General features: G+C 45.3%; 2 protein-coding genes across 2 annotated transcripts in view; both read left to right on the top strand.

The window, feature by feature from the left end:
* Positions 1 to 14,646, top strand: part of LOC114515350 (NACHT, LRR and PYD domains-containing protein 1-like) — a 123,712-nt gene that overhangs the window by 39,471 nt on the left and 69,595 nt on the right. Inside the window, exon 3 of the mRNA XM_036033205.1 lies at positions 10,344 to 10,360. The gene's annotated coding sequence lies outside the window, so the exon portion shown is untranslated. The remainder of the gene's footprint in view (positions 1 to 10,343; positions 10,361 to 14,646) is intronic.
* On the top strand, positions 1,161 to 14,551 carry LOC114515352 (NACHT, LRR and PYD domains-containing protein 1a-like). Its single transcript, XM_036034512.1, has 5 exons — positions 1,161 to 1,364; positions 8,508 to 8,767; positions 9,336 to 9,461; positions 11,790 to 11,931; positions 14,496 to 14,551. The coding sequence occupies exons 1-5, from the start codon at positions 1,181 to 1,183 to the stop codon at positions 14,549 to 14,551; spliced, it is 768 nt and encodes a 255-aa protein (XP_035890405.1). The 5' UTR covers positions 1,161 to 1,180.

Below are 14,646 nucleotides of genomic sequence, written 5' to 3'. Positions count from 1 at the left end.
CATCCCCTCATGGCCATTGGGTCCCCTCCCATTGCCCAGCAGACTTAGTTGGTGATTTTATTATGGAAAAGGAGGTTTTATTATGAACGGTTGCAAACAAACACAAAAATACAATCCAAAAAAGTTCCACTTACCAATTACTCATCTCCAACAACCATTTTACCATATTTCTTTAAACTATTCACTTTTTCCCATTTTGTTCTTCTAGCATTTTAAATATAAGTTATTGGGTGATTTTTTCCTTAAATATTTTTTATGATACACTTTTCTTCCATAACCACAACACCATTATCATATCTGACAATGTTTACAAGTTATTTCCCTATCATCTAACACCCAGTCTGTATTCAGATCTGCTCAGTTGTCCAAGATGTGTCCTTGCAGGTGGTCTGTTCTAATCAGGGTCCAAACAAAGTCCCTTCATTGTATTTGTTTGCTATGTCTCATAAACCTCATTTAAATCTCATTCTAGCTATATGTTCTTTTTATATAAATATCCACTATGTGTAAAGTATACTAGTAACAAGGAACCCTGGCCTGCCTCCCAAGGGTTCCCAGTCATAGGTAATAAACATCTATAATCTTAGTCCCCATCTCTCAGATAACACAGTGGCATTCACTGTGACAGACATGATTTCAGCTGGGTGACAATATTACCCCCAACTTACACACAGAAGCTGACATCCCAGGGACCCACTCTATACCTGAAGTGTACAATCTCTGTAGAGTGTTTATTTATGCTCCAATGTGTATCATTTATATCACCATATAAATTGCTTTAATAATTGAAAAATATGCCCTTTAGAAACAATAAACTTTTCCTATTTTATTATTATATTATTATCACTCCCATCACCATTAGAGGAATAGCTAACACCGCCCCAGCACATACTCGTTGTAAGCACCCATTTTATCACTCACAACTCCAGGAGATGAGGGACATCAATGATTTGCTCAGGTATCCACAGTAGAGAGCAGAGGGGCCAGGACTCAAACCCACATCCCTCTGATGATGGTTTCTGAGCTCATGGCCACTCTCCTGGACACACTGGGCCGTGCACAGGGCTGGCCATTCAGTAAGTACTCAGTGAGGTTGTGTAGAGTGAGTAATTCACTGCCTACCTCTCCCTGTTCTCCCAGAGTTTGCTTCCCCATGGCTGGTTCCTACCACTGGCCCAACATGGGTCTCCACTTTGTGGTGAGGAGGCCAGTGACCGTTGAGATTGAATTCTGTGCCTGGAGACAGTTCCTGGACCAGATTGTCCCACAGCACAGCTGGATGGTGGCAGGGCCTCTGTTTGACATCAAGGCCGAACAAGGAGCTGTGGCTGCTGTGTACCTCCCTCACTTTATAGATCTCCAAGGTGAGCAAGCAAGGGTGTGGAGGGAAGGTGATGGTGGTGAGAATGAGCTTCAAATGGCTTCACTTGGCAATATCCTGAAGGTTGGAGCTTGTGTCTTTATTAGGCTGAGGGAGGGTTATAGAAGTTCAGACAGCTTTCTCTCTCATTCCATGCTACTCTGGGCACATCTTTTTTGAAATATTTCATCCCCAAGCATCATAATTATTTTTGCCTAAATTACTTGAAATTTTACCTGAATAGAAAGTAATCTCTGGGCAAAGGACTTGAACAGACACTTCTCCAAGGAGGACATACAGAAAATCCAAAGATACATGAAGCGATGCTCAATATCGCTAGCCATCAGAGAGATGCAGATTAAAACCACAATGAGATACCACTTCACACCAGTCAGAATGGCCATCATAAACAAAGCAACAAACAACAAGTGTTAGAGAGGATGTGGAGAAAGGGGTCCCTAGTGCACTGTTGGTGGGACTGCAGACTGGTACAACCACTATGGAAAGCAGTTTGGAACTTCCTCAGAAAACTAAAAATGGATCTGCCTTATGACCCAGCAATTCCATTGCTGGGACTCTATCCTAAGAACACTAAAACACCAATACAAAAGAACCTTTGCACCCCGATGTTCATAGCAGCACAATTTACAATAGCTAGGTGCTGGAAGCAACCTAGATGCCCATCAGTAAATGAATGGATCAAAAAACTATGGTACATTTACACAATGGAATTCTATGCAGCAGAAAGAAAGAAGGAGCTCATACCCTTTGCAACAGCATGGATGGAGCTGGAAAGCATTATGCTAAGTGAAACAAGCCAGGCAGTGAAAGACAAATACCACCTGATATCACCTTTAACAGGAATCTAAACAACAAAACAAAACAAAACAAAAAACTAGCAAAATATAACCAAAGACACTGAAATAGGGGATAGCCTGACAGTGGCCAGAAGGGAGAGAAGAGGGAATTCTAGGGGGGAATGGGTAGGGATTACAGGAACAAATTTGGAGGACACATGGACAAAAACTAGGGGTGGGGGTTATGGGGGGAAGGGGGGAGGGTTGGGTGGGTGGGCTGGAATGGGAGTAGGGGGGAGAAAACTGTACTTGAACAATGATTAAAAGAAAAAAAAAGAAAAAAAAAAGAAAGTAACCTCTTCACAGACAGTAGGAAGGTGGGTGGAGGTAGAAGAGAGTAGAAGGTGTATAAATGGTAATGAAAAATGCAATAAAATTCAACTATTTACAATTTTTAAAATCAAAAAGAAAGTAGTCTCCTTAATTACAATGATAATCAGCATTTACTAAGTTTTCTTTGCATAGATTGTATCACTAGAGTCCCAGCAGAAAACATACGACATACTTAGTTGAGACTTTCAAAGACTTTCCAAAGACAAGACTATTTACAAAGTAAAGCTAAATAAACAAACAAGAGAGGATGGGGTCCCTGGAGGATCTCAACAAATGGGAAGCCATTGGTACTGCCACAGTCGGAGAGAAGAAACAGCTTCACCAGACTCCATTTCAAAGCTCCAGCCGCAAAACGGGTATCCCATTAGGAGATCTAGTCACAAAGGGTTATTCCTCCCTAGCACCTACAAAGACTTCCTAAACTTCCCGAGAAATTAAAGCTCTCAGAGAAAACCTCATAAACAGTGAACAAGGCATCATAAGTGAGAAACAACAGAAACCTCAGGTACTGGATAGGAGTCCAATAAACACTTCACACATTTAAATGCTCAAAAGGAGAACGCAAAATAAGTATGATTCTTATGTTTAAAAAAACAATCTACAAAATATGAGCAAGAAGCAAAAACCATTAAAAATGATAAATCAAGTTTGAAAACAGGCTAAATTGACAGAAATATGATAAAGTATCAATAAGAAAAGATTAAGTTACATGGAAGCTACAGTGAGATCTAATATAAATATAATCAGAATTCCAGAAGGATATTATAGAGAGAATGGAGAAGAAGTACTGTTCTAAGAGAAAATTACTAAGATTTCTACAGGTGCTGAAAGATGTGATTTCTGAGAAAGAAAAATCACAAAAATCCAAAGCGAGAGAAAGAGAGAAATCAGCACTAGATCCACTGATGTTAATTGACAGAATACAAACACCTAAGGGCAGGATTTAACAGCAGCCAGAAAGACTGTTAAGCAAGGTGCTACAATTAGGATGACAAACTATTTGGAACAACAACAATAGAAGGCAGAAAATAATAGAATGATATCATCAAAGTACTGAGAAAAATAACTGTCAATGAAGAATTACAAGCACAGAAAATTTTTTTTTAAAAAAAGAGGGTAAAAGACATTTACAACACTAAAATCAAGATCGCTTTTCACAAGCAAATTTTCACTGAAGGAAATTCTACATGATATACCTCAATAAAAAAAATGATCCCACGTGGAAGCTATGAGACACAAGATGAAATGATTAGCAAATACACTGAAGTACATCTGGGTAAATCTAACAAACCAAAGGCTGGGTAATAAACCAACAATAAGATCATCTGATGTGGGGGGCATTTAAAAAGAGAGAGAACTAAAAGCCAACACCAACAGCAAGTAAGAGTGCTGAAGCACCCGAAGGTCCTAGTGTCTTTCACAAGGAGATGAAGGCAGCACTACCCCTGCCCTCCTGGTTAAAGTGCTGAAATACTTGTGGACTCATCAGGAAAGAGGAATCCTCCAGTTTCTTGAGACCACAAGTGACCTGACAACATTGCGCGGTGTTGCCCACAGAGGCACAGAACGGAGTCTGCGCCGGTGCCAGCACAGACAGGGTGGGTGAGGCAGCATCTCTGCTCCTCCCCCAGGGTGGGCAGCAGAGTCTGAGCCCATGGGCAGCAGGAGCAGTGTTGGGGGCAGGAGCTGCGGCTCAGGCTGTCCAGTCCAGGCCATGAGAGACATCAGATGCACAGCCAGCCAGTGCTGGCTGCCAGACGCCTCATGCCTGTCAACTTAGTGACACAGTGAGAAGGACCTGATGCAGTTCCCCTGTCAATCAGGACTCAGATAGGAACTTTATTGAATTATGATAGAATGATTTATTAAACAGTTCATGCTATAGCATATATCAGTTTATGATATGCATAGTTTATTTAATAAAAGGTGAAAGATTTGTGCTTTCTGAAGAGAAATCAGAGTGTGCATAGTTTATTTAGGTAATTCAGGGAGATATATTTTTAATATTTTATTTGCAGTCATGCACCACATAATGGCAGTTTGTCAGTGACAGACCACATATACCAGGGAGGCATTCCCTAAAACCTAGCTGTGTAGTAGACTATACCATCAAGGTTTGTGTACATGTACTCCATGATGTTTCCAAAATTACAAAATTGCCAAAATATGTATTTCTCAGAATGCATCCCTGTAGTCAAGCAGTACATGATGTATAGATTGATATATTAATTTATAGTTCCATTCCAATAGTCATATATATATTTAGTATCACTACTATGTACAGGCATTGATTTACTTTAGACATTAAGTACTCACATTAAAATACTAGGTTCCTCAGTCAAAAAATATATACATATGTAATGAGTATAAATTACAAACTAGTAGAAAGAAACAATAGAATGAGAAAACTAAAAAAACAAAGAACCAACCTGTCTGCTTAGGTCAGTTGGTTAGAGCATCATCCTGCTATGCCCTGGCTGCAGGTTTGATCCACGGTCAGTTAACATAATATAAGAGATAACCAATGAATACATAAGTAAGTGGAACAACAACTTGATCTCTCTCTCTCTCTCTCTCTCTCTCTCTCTTTTAAAGTAAATAAATTTAGAAAAATAAAAAAATAAATAGAAATAAAAAAGCAAAGGTCTGCCCAGACCCAAGGGAGGCTCTTCTGTTGAGGCCACAAGTTCTAGTCATCAATTCCAGCTGCCCCTCAGGAGGAGCAGAGGCCAGTCCCCAGGGGAGAGACTCGAAGGTCCGAGGGTGTCTGGCTTGACAGACAGCATCACTAGGGAAAGTTAACTGGGGAAGGTTTGGGAGTAAACAGTGGGGAGGGAGGCACAAGGTAGCTCAGGCACTGTAGAGGCCCATTCACAGGGGAAACTTGAGGAGCAAGTGCTGAGGGCTCTGACAACAAGCTGAGACAGGTAACTTCCTCCCACCTGACCATCTATAGACTGATGAATAAGCCACCACAACAAACATCCTTCTCCTTCTGCAAAGTGAGACCTTGGCCCAAGGGCTCTGTCAGGAGACAGGGGCTTGCCCACTGGAGTCATTATGTTCAGCTCTGACCATCAAGGAGAGAACTTAGTCTGCTCTTGGCTTGCCATGCTCAGGGCTACACCACCACTCCCTGCTCACACCAGGGTGTTCCAGGAGGACAGACCACCTGTGTGTAAGGCCTGGAGCCAGAACATAACAACAGGGCCTGAGAAGACAAATGTGCCTCAGCTCCTGCTCCCAGCCTTCCAGTTATACCACTGTCTCGGGCATGAGTGAGCTGGCCTCAGCCTGTGATGAGGACACCCTAGAATTGCTCTGGTCAGTCCTATACCACCTTCTTGGCCTGAGAAATGAGATTTGTCCAAGGAAGAGGAAACTGTCCAAGACAAGGAATCTAGCCTAAGCTTTTGAGATATGTCCTGAGGGCCACATCAGGACAGGAGTAGATTCATCAGGTAATGGCAGTTTCTTTGAGACCCCTGAGTCATGGTTCATGATTACAACTCTGGACAATTACTGTGATATCAGGAACATAATTGTCAGAAACAAATTGCTACAACAAGGTAGCTCCAAATACAGTCATATGACCTAGATTTTTATAATGACATAGTGAGTTAGGTGCTATGGTTTCCCACATTATACCTATGAGGAAATTGAAGCTCAGAGAGATGAAGATGCTGGACCAGAGTTGGGACTCTAATCCAGGTATATGACCACCAGGAAAAACAGCTCCACCCACACCCACCCCAGGGCTGCCCAAGCCCATGTCCTCCAACTTTCTCTTGGCTGTGTTCTGGATCTCACTGTGTAACCAGACAGGGCTTGTTTTATCAGGATACTGCACAAAAATGCACAGAGTCTCACTGTAGCTCATGAGCCAGGCCCAGCCAGGAAATCAAGCCCTTTCTAGGTTTCCCTGTCACCTGCTGTCTGGGCCAAAGCTGCTGTTTTCCTGGAAATGAAGACCTCAGGGCCTAACAGTGGCTTCATTTAGGAATTGGGCACTGGTTGACTTTTTAAAACTTCTTTGGTGAGCTCCTATGTAAAGTTCTTAACCCTCTCAGTCCCAGGCAAGCTTCACAGTTGGTCATCGCAGCAACGCCAGTTGGATGCACACACAGCACCTTCCAGAATTCAGCCAAAATTAGTGAGGCACAGAGTGTCTGCCGGGGCTGAGGGGACAGTGGTCAGAGTGCAGGGCTCCCACCCCAGGGCTCTGGCTGGCTTGTGACCTTGGGAAATGCACACAACTCCACAGGTTTCAGTCTCCCTATCTGACACCTGAGGACATTCCTGTTCTGTGGAGATCTGGTGACCTCATCCACTGAGTGTCACCATGTCAGTGCCAAGTACACCACCTCTTAGAGAAGCAATTTGGCAAAACATGGGAAGTTATTGAAAAGTCATATCCTTTCACACACTTTTTGCTTTCCTGGGACTTATCAATTCCAAGGTGCTAACCCAAGTGAAATAGATTCTCTGCAGAAACATGTGCATCATGAGACTGTTTATCATGGTGAACAGGTGGAAGCAACTTCAACACTGAAACAAGAAGGGAGCAGTGAACCAGGGATGCTGCATCGCTAGCAGGGATCATGGGCTACAGGCCTTAGACAGGTCTGCAGGGGCTTGTGACATTTCAAACCAGCGTGGGGAAGACCAGAGACAAAGCTCCTTGCTATAATGGAGACATGAAGAGGTGCCGCTGCAGAGAACAAATAATGAAACAGGGAAAGATGGTAATGATAGTTGCACTGCTTGGAGAGATGAGAGGTAAATGTTTCTTCATTTCAACATGTGGTGTGCACCACTTTGGTATTATTTTTCACACAAAAAAAGCAGTTAATAGAAAACTTGAGTAGTGGTCTCCATTTCTCCTCCTGCAATTAAATCAGCCATGAGCTGATAGGTGTCCATATCATCTAAGGACCTTTTCAGCCTTGCTGGATGTCCCTCAGTTGCCCAGAAACCTCCTGCATTGCAGCAGTTGCCAGGCAATGCAGGGATGGAGCCCAGATCCCTGACACCTGGGCCAGTGACTCTCCTACTACCAGCTTTCATCCCTCGAGCTCTCTCTTGTGGTATCAACATTTGCACCTGGTGCACTGGTCAGAGATCTTGGTTGCAGTCAAAGGAACCAGTACTGGATGATTTAGACACAAAATGAATGTATGGAAAGATTATTGAGCAGCTACAGACTAGGTAAGAAGTCTTAAGGAATACTGAGAAATCAAGAGCACAGCAAGGTCTGAACTAAAAAATTGAGAGAGCTCTGCTGCAGACACAGCCACTGCAGGACCTCCCAACATGGTGGCTGCTGGACTCTTGGCCCCACTTTGGCTGCTGAAAGAATCTCTGTTCTTTCATCTCTGCATCACCACCTGTAGATCAAAGTCCAACTAAGGAGCATACAATTGGTCAGTTCTTGGTCACAAGCCTGTGTCATGACCTCCAGGGTGTGCAGCTTCCTGAGTGGGAGGCCCAGCTTGTATTTTGCCAAGACCCACACAATGATGGTGGATGAGGTTCTTCTCCAAAAGAAGAATCTCAGTGATGGGTGACAAACACTCCACAAATGTACACTACCCCTGGGCACTCCATTTTCTACTGTCCCTTCCTCTGCCTTGTTGTCTGTTCTATACTCACATCTACCTACATTCTTTACAGATACAGAATCCACCCCAACACAGGGAACCATGGGATCAACACCTTTCCCAGCTCCAGGGCCAGAGGCTGTGTACAGAGTTAGCTTGAGGGGATTCCTGCAGGGCTCCAGCTATACAGAACCTGTTGACTGCAGGCCTTAAAGGCCCCAGGCACAGACATGCTGCCTTCTCTGTTAGGTCTCTGAGAAAGGCCACTGAGCCAATACCTGGGTATCCCACTGCCCCAGTCAATCCTGACTCAGTGAGGGCCCTAAATCCTCACCCCTCAAATCCATTCTTTCACAGGAAAAAATGTGGACAAATCCTGGTTCCAAGTGGCACACATGAAAGAAGAGGGGATAGTCCTGGAGAAGCCAGCCAGGGTGGAGCCACACTATGCAGTCCTGGAGAACCCCAGCTTCTCCCCCATCGGAGTTCTACTGAGAATTGTCCACGCTGTCCTGCCCATTCCCATCACCTCCAATGTACTGCTCTACCATCACCTCCAGCATGAGGAAGTGACCTTCCACCTCTACCTGATTCCCAATGACTGCTCCATTCGCAAGGTAGCACCAAACCAGAAGGGCCAGGCCAGGGTGGGCTGACAGAGACACGACAGGCACCCACACAGCCCCCCTAGATGGGTCAGCTGGGCATAAGGATTGGGCTCTTACAAGCAGGTACCTTGAAAGAGATGAGGAATCCTGCCCCTGTTCAGTCATGGTGTGCTGGGTCCCTAAGGCCTCCCTCAGCCAGGTTCACTGCTCCCTCACTCACCATGGACACATCACTCATCAGTCGTCACTCACACTTCATCAGCCTCTCTCCAGGGTCAGAGGATGGGAGGGTTCCATACCCAGAACTGTTCCCTTCTTCTATCCTCACTTCTTTTCTAGCCTTGCCATAATCTGGCCCTGCACATAGCATAGGCAAACTGTGGGTCTCTCCCTATGCAGCCAGGGGAGAGGGTGCCGATAAGCAGGGCATCAATATGCCATGGAAGGTATAGCCTCCTCCGTACACAGAAACTTGTGGAAGCACCATCTCACTTTGCTCAGACAGGATTCCACAGGGCAGAATCTCTGAGCCAAATCCAGACCATCCTCCCTGATCACTGTTCTCTGTGCTCCTCAGGCCATAGATGATAAGGAAAAAAAGTTCCAATTTGTGCGACTACACAAGCCGCCTCCCCTGAGCTCGCTCTATGTGGGCTCCCAATACACCGTGTCTGCTTCACAGGAGATGGAAATAATCCCTCAGGTGAGCAGGCCCGATGTTCCCCCTCCCTGAGGTCAGAGACCATGCTTGGAAATAGCTCTGGGGCAGGTCTCAGGGCTTTCCCAGGACAGGGCCAGCTGGGGTATGGCTGACAGCAAGTGGGATTTGGGGTGAGAAGGAAGGCTTCAAAGATTGGGAGAAAGACAGCTGGTAGGAGTGAGGGTCACATTCAGGACAGGGACAAGAACAGGGTGGACTTAGGGGGACTGAGAAAGGTTGGACTCCAGAGAGTTGATGCTCTCCAAGTACAAGCACCAGGAACACACCCATAGTGAAGAAACCAGGTCCATTCTCATTGCAGCCTGAGAACACACACCAATGGGAATCGTGGGCCTCTCAGGACAGGGTCTCAGAAAGAACCTATTTGTGATTTGGGACATGGCTGGGTAACCTGGGAGAAGATCCAAGGAAATGGAAGTATGCTCTTAGTCTGCTGTTGTCAGAGGGCAGAGAAATTCGGTCGTTGGGAACCTCAGTGACTTTGTCTCTGAGGAGGACAGACTCAGCCAACACAAACCATAATTTATGAAGCAGCAGTCACAAGTGCAGAGGGGTGGGATGGTGTTTGGTATTTGTGGGCTGCCCAGCACTCCGTCTAAAAGGGACACTTGGAGATTGTGTGTGTCCAACAGGAGGACAGCACAGCTGAGGTGGCAGCACAGATGCATTTGTAACAACACTAAGGTCCAGCTGTGAGCATCAGACCAGCTCCTGGACCTCAGGGGCTGCCTTTGTCCTCTCTCGGTCTCCCCTTCTCACCATAGGCAGAAGCAGTCTGGACACTGGACACTCAGCCGTGATATCCCCATTTTCACCACAACCCAGACTATGCTGTTCAGGGTCAGAGTGTCCACTGAAGGACAGTCTGTAGTGGAACCAGGGTCAATCTTTTCCCTTCTGTTCTCAGACGAGTCCTCAAACTCTCCTAAGTAGGGATGGCAGATGGAGTGTATGTGCAGTGGTCAGGAGGGAGTGATGTGTGTCCTTCAATGGGGACACATGAATCCAAGGATGAATACCCTACATTTTCCTACTGTGTTAGATTTTAACAAAGGAGGAGAGACATGACTCAGTCATTCACCATTTATCCACTGCCAGCTACGTACTGGCCCACTTGGGACTGAACAAGACAGAGAAGGCCCTGCTCTTGGGATGATGACACCCTGGTGGGTTGAGACCTATATAAATAATTAAAGAAATAGAGACCACAAACATAAAGTGTGTGGGAAAACATACCAGGCCATGTGAGTGGTCTGTGGAGGTTTCTCTGAGGAGGCCCCATCTGAGCTGAGACCTGAGAGACAAGAAGGGTTCTGGTAGGGGGACATCTGTGACAGAGCTGTACAGGAACAGAAGTAGAGAGGGTCAGGCACCCTTGACACCTCCAAGTGACAAATTGGAGGTCAGTGTGGCAGAGCTCAATGACTGCAGCAAAGAGAGGAGGTGGATGGGGTCACACAACAGACAGAGGTTTCCTGGGACCCATCGACCATTTGTCCCTGGTGTGGAGTTTGGATTCTGTTCCAAGTGCAATGACAATGTCTTAGAGGGTCTGACTTGTAATGTGAGAGTTGATTTAGTTTCATGGAGATGCCTCTGGCTGCTGGGTAAGAATGGGTGGTAAGAAGTTAGGAGTGAAAACAGAATGACAAGTCAAAAGGCTATTGCTACAGGGCAGGCAGGAGCTGATGGAGGCTTGACTAGGGAGGCAGCAGTGCAGATGAAGGTAAGTTGATGGATTCAGGGACAGGTAGGAAGTAAAGCCAACAGGACTTGGTGTATGGGAGAGAAAGGTAGGGGTTAGGGAGGATGCCCAAATCTGGAACATGAGTGCTCAGTGGCTGGTAGTGTCATTTAATGGTGTGGGAAACTGGGAAGGGGGCATCTTTGGAAGACAGTTGGAAATCAAGTCTGTCTTGAATGGGATTTAGAAAAGGGCAAGGATATAAGTTTTGTCTTGGTTCAAAGTGGGTCAAGCTCAGGATCCATTCAGAAGACAGGCTATGGACTGGAGAAATGAGAATTGGGGGTCATGCTGGGGGAGGTGGAGGAAAAAGGATCTGGTTTAGGACATGTGAGCCCTACACTGAGTCCTAACTCATCCATGGGGCACCCAGCTGTGTCCTCTTTCTTCTGGGTCAGAATTTGTGGGAAAGGAGGAAAAGAGCAGAGCCTGATGTGGCAATTAATTTTAGTACAGACCATCCAAGGGTGCTCATGGGGCTGAGTAGGACCAAGAAGGTGTCAGGTGGGAAGAGACTTCACTTGCAGGATGAATGGTGGCTTCTCTCATGGTATCTTCTCCTACAGGAACTGGAGCTCTGCTATGGGAGCCCTGGGGAAGCCCAGCTCTTCTCTGAGTTCTACGTTGGCCATTTGAGATTAGAGATCATGCTGTCCATGAGAGACAAGAAAGATGGGACTTTGGTATGGAAGGCTGTGGTGAAACCAGGTAAAGCCAGGAAAGGTTCAAGAGTTCAGGAAGATAGTTAGAGTGTGTGTGTGTGCATGTGTGTTTATATTAATACAATTTGCTAATTAAACATATAGTCCAGAGAAGTTATGTGAATTTTCCAAGTTACAAATCAGACCTCAAGTTATTCAGACCTTAAGCTCCATTCTGTCTTCCATGTCCCATGGAGCCTCCACAGTGCCCTGTGTTAACGGATTTTGACACAAGGCCTTTGACAAAGTTTTTCATGACAGATTGGATGTGAGATGAAGAATAAAAACTAGATGATTATACAATTATGTAAATTAGCTAGTTTTGGCAATAGCAGATGATCTAACCTGGATCATTCAGATATTTCCAACATAGGTAAGAGGGGATCCAGTAATGAATTTTCAGGAATGGATGAAACGTTAGTCTCTTAAACTAGCACCAATACCCCCAAGAACCAAATTCCTCTAACAAGTCTTTTATAGACAACCAGCCCTTTTCCACTATTGAAACGAGGTGGGTCTGCCTCCTGAGCTGCTACAACAGTTTTCCCATTGTGAAGAAAGGGAATGGGTTTGCTTAGTCTCAGCTTGGGCACAATCACAGGTGGAGGCCTAACCAGCACCGGCATCAGACCTTGGCTGAATCTCACTCTGACACTTACTTGCTGGGTGATCTTGGGAAAATTGCTTAACTTTGAGACTCAGGTTTCTTTTTTTTTTAAGATTTATTTATTTATTTTTAGAAAGGGAAGGGAGGGAGGGTGGGAGGGAGGGAGAGAGAGAGAGAGAGAGAGAAACATCAATGTGTGGTTGCTGGGGGTCATGGCCTGCAACCCAGGCATGTACCCTGACTGCGAATCAAACCTGTGACACTTTGGTTTGCAGCCCGCGCTCAATCCACTGAGCTACGCCAGTCAGGGAGACTCAGTTTTATTTATAAAATAAGAACACAATGCCTAGTGGTCTGACTGTAGGAAAGATTAAATAATATGATTATGCACATATCTCATGAAGTAGTCCTTGTATATAGTAATGGTACTGTTATTTTTCCTCTTATTAAGCCACCTTTTCCCTCCAGAGGCAGAGGGCTCTGTCTCCATCCCCATGGGAAAGCCCTCCAGATACTTGAAGACTGTGAACATGGCCTCTCTTCAGTCTCCTCCTTTGCAAGTTGAACATCTCTAGTGTTTTCATCATTTCTTTTATATTTTGGGTTTTAACTTCTTTGCCTTTTCAGTGGCATTCTCCAGTAGATGGACAGAAGGATGAGTCAGGAAGGACTGAGTCAGGAAGGACCCTAAGAGCATCCAGTCAGCATGGAGGATGTGGAACTCCCCCTCCCTCCGTTCACACGGACCCGGTGCTCCCAGCACCACAGCCAGAGCTCCCCTGTGCTTGAGCTCACCCCCCAGACTGTCTGCTCACACTTGACTTGGGTGGGCCTAAACTCTCAGGCCATGTCCATATGAACTGCTGTGGACTCCCCCTTCCTCTCCTTATGCAAGTTTTTGTTTGATACCTTCATTTGTTATTTTGTTGTTGTTGTTGTTTTTTCCCAGTGAAATTCACCCATTACACCCAAGTGGTAAGATTTTCTTGATGTTGATTCTTGATTCTGACACAAAATCCGGAACAAACAATGTGAAGGCCAAATACAAACAAGGAGGTAGACTTCCTCTAAGAAAAGGAGATCTCATAGTTGAAAGTATCTACGAAGAACTTGATTACTTCTCCACCAGGGTTCCATTTAGGCCAAGACTGAATTTAACCATGTCTACAGTGTTCAAGTGAAATAATCTCTCTCTCTCTTTCTCTTTCACACACACACACACACACCACACACAATACACACACGTCTATGACCATAGCTTCGTAGCATCTGAGATTCAGTATCCCTACATGCATGAGAAGTGGATTCAACTACAACTTTTTCTCTAAATTTTATTAGAATAGTCTGCAGTTTGTTCTAAGAATCCAAGGATCTCAGAAGTGAGACATGTGTTGCAGTTTCAAGGCTTCTCATTTGTGTTAATGACTACCACTGTTACAAAACCTTCTTCCTGTCTGTTTTCCTCCAGGAGACCTCAGACCTTAAGCTACTCTGGTCCCTGCATGCCATACAGGTCAGTAGCAGCTGTTGGAGACCACAGAAAACATGGTAGTTCTGGGGTGTACTATCTGCTCTTGGAAAAAAGGAAGGAAAGAATGGAAGAAACATTTTCATGCAGATTTTACAAGGAATCAGGCATTGGAGAGTGGCATGTGCCTCAGAGCAGAGTCCTTTTCCATCCTTCTATTACTGCTTATTGTGGCCCTGACACCTTCCACAGAAATACCTATATGCCTCTATCATGAACCCACCCCCACTCTTAGCTGAGCAGAATGCTACGCTGGAAGTTGACATGAGGAAGGGAAGAGGTGGCTTTCTGGTGGTCCATGCCTCAATGGGTGGGTGGGTAGAGAGGAGCCAGGGATGCAGACAAGGGGAGTGAGGAGATGGAGGCGGGGAATCACAGGGAGAGGATGTGATGGAAGCTCTTCTTTATTTGTTGTCTGCCTCACCTTCACCCCCAGATGCTCCAGTTTTGCCGCACTTTGTGGACCGGCATCAGGAAGAGCTGGTGGCCTGAGTCCTGGACAAGCTGTGTGGACAGGTGCTGCGTGAGAAGCAGTGTGAGAGGGTACGGGCTGAGCCCACCATACCAGACAAGATGAGGATGCTATT

This window comes from Phyllostomus discolor, chromosome 8 (genome assembly GCF_004126475.2).
Source record: "Phyllostomus discolor isolate MPI-MPIP mPhyDis1 chromosome 8, mPhyDis1.pri.v3, whole genome shotgun sequence".
In the NCBI taxonomy this organism is placed as follows: Eukaryota; Metazoa; Chordata; class Mammalia; order Chiroptera; family Phyllostomidae; genus Phyllostomus; species Phyllostomus discolor.
Note: the sequence above shows the minus strand (reverse complement) of the source record. Positions and strands in the feature narration are given on the sequence as shown.

Bases quoted from the DNA above. Each gene is read 5' to 3' on its own strand.
- LOC114515352 (XM_036034512.1), top strand. From the start codon at position 1,181: ATGGGTCTCCACTTTGTGGTGAGGAGGCCAGTGACCGTTGAGATTGAA. The intron at 8,768-9,335 runs GTAGCACCAAAC...TGTGCTCCTCAG, and splicing joins ATGACTGCTCCATTCGCAAG to GCCATAGATGATAAGGAAAA. The intron at 9,462-11,789 runs GTGAGCAGGCCC...CTTCTCCTACAG, and splicing joins AGATGGAAATAATCCCTCAG to GAACTGGAGCTCTGCTATGG.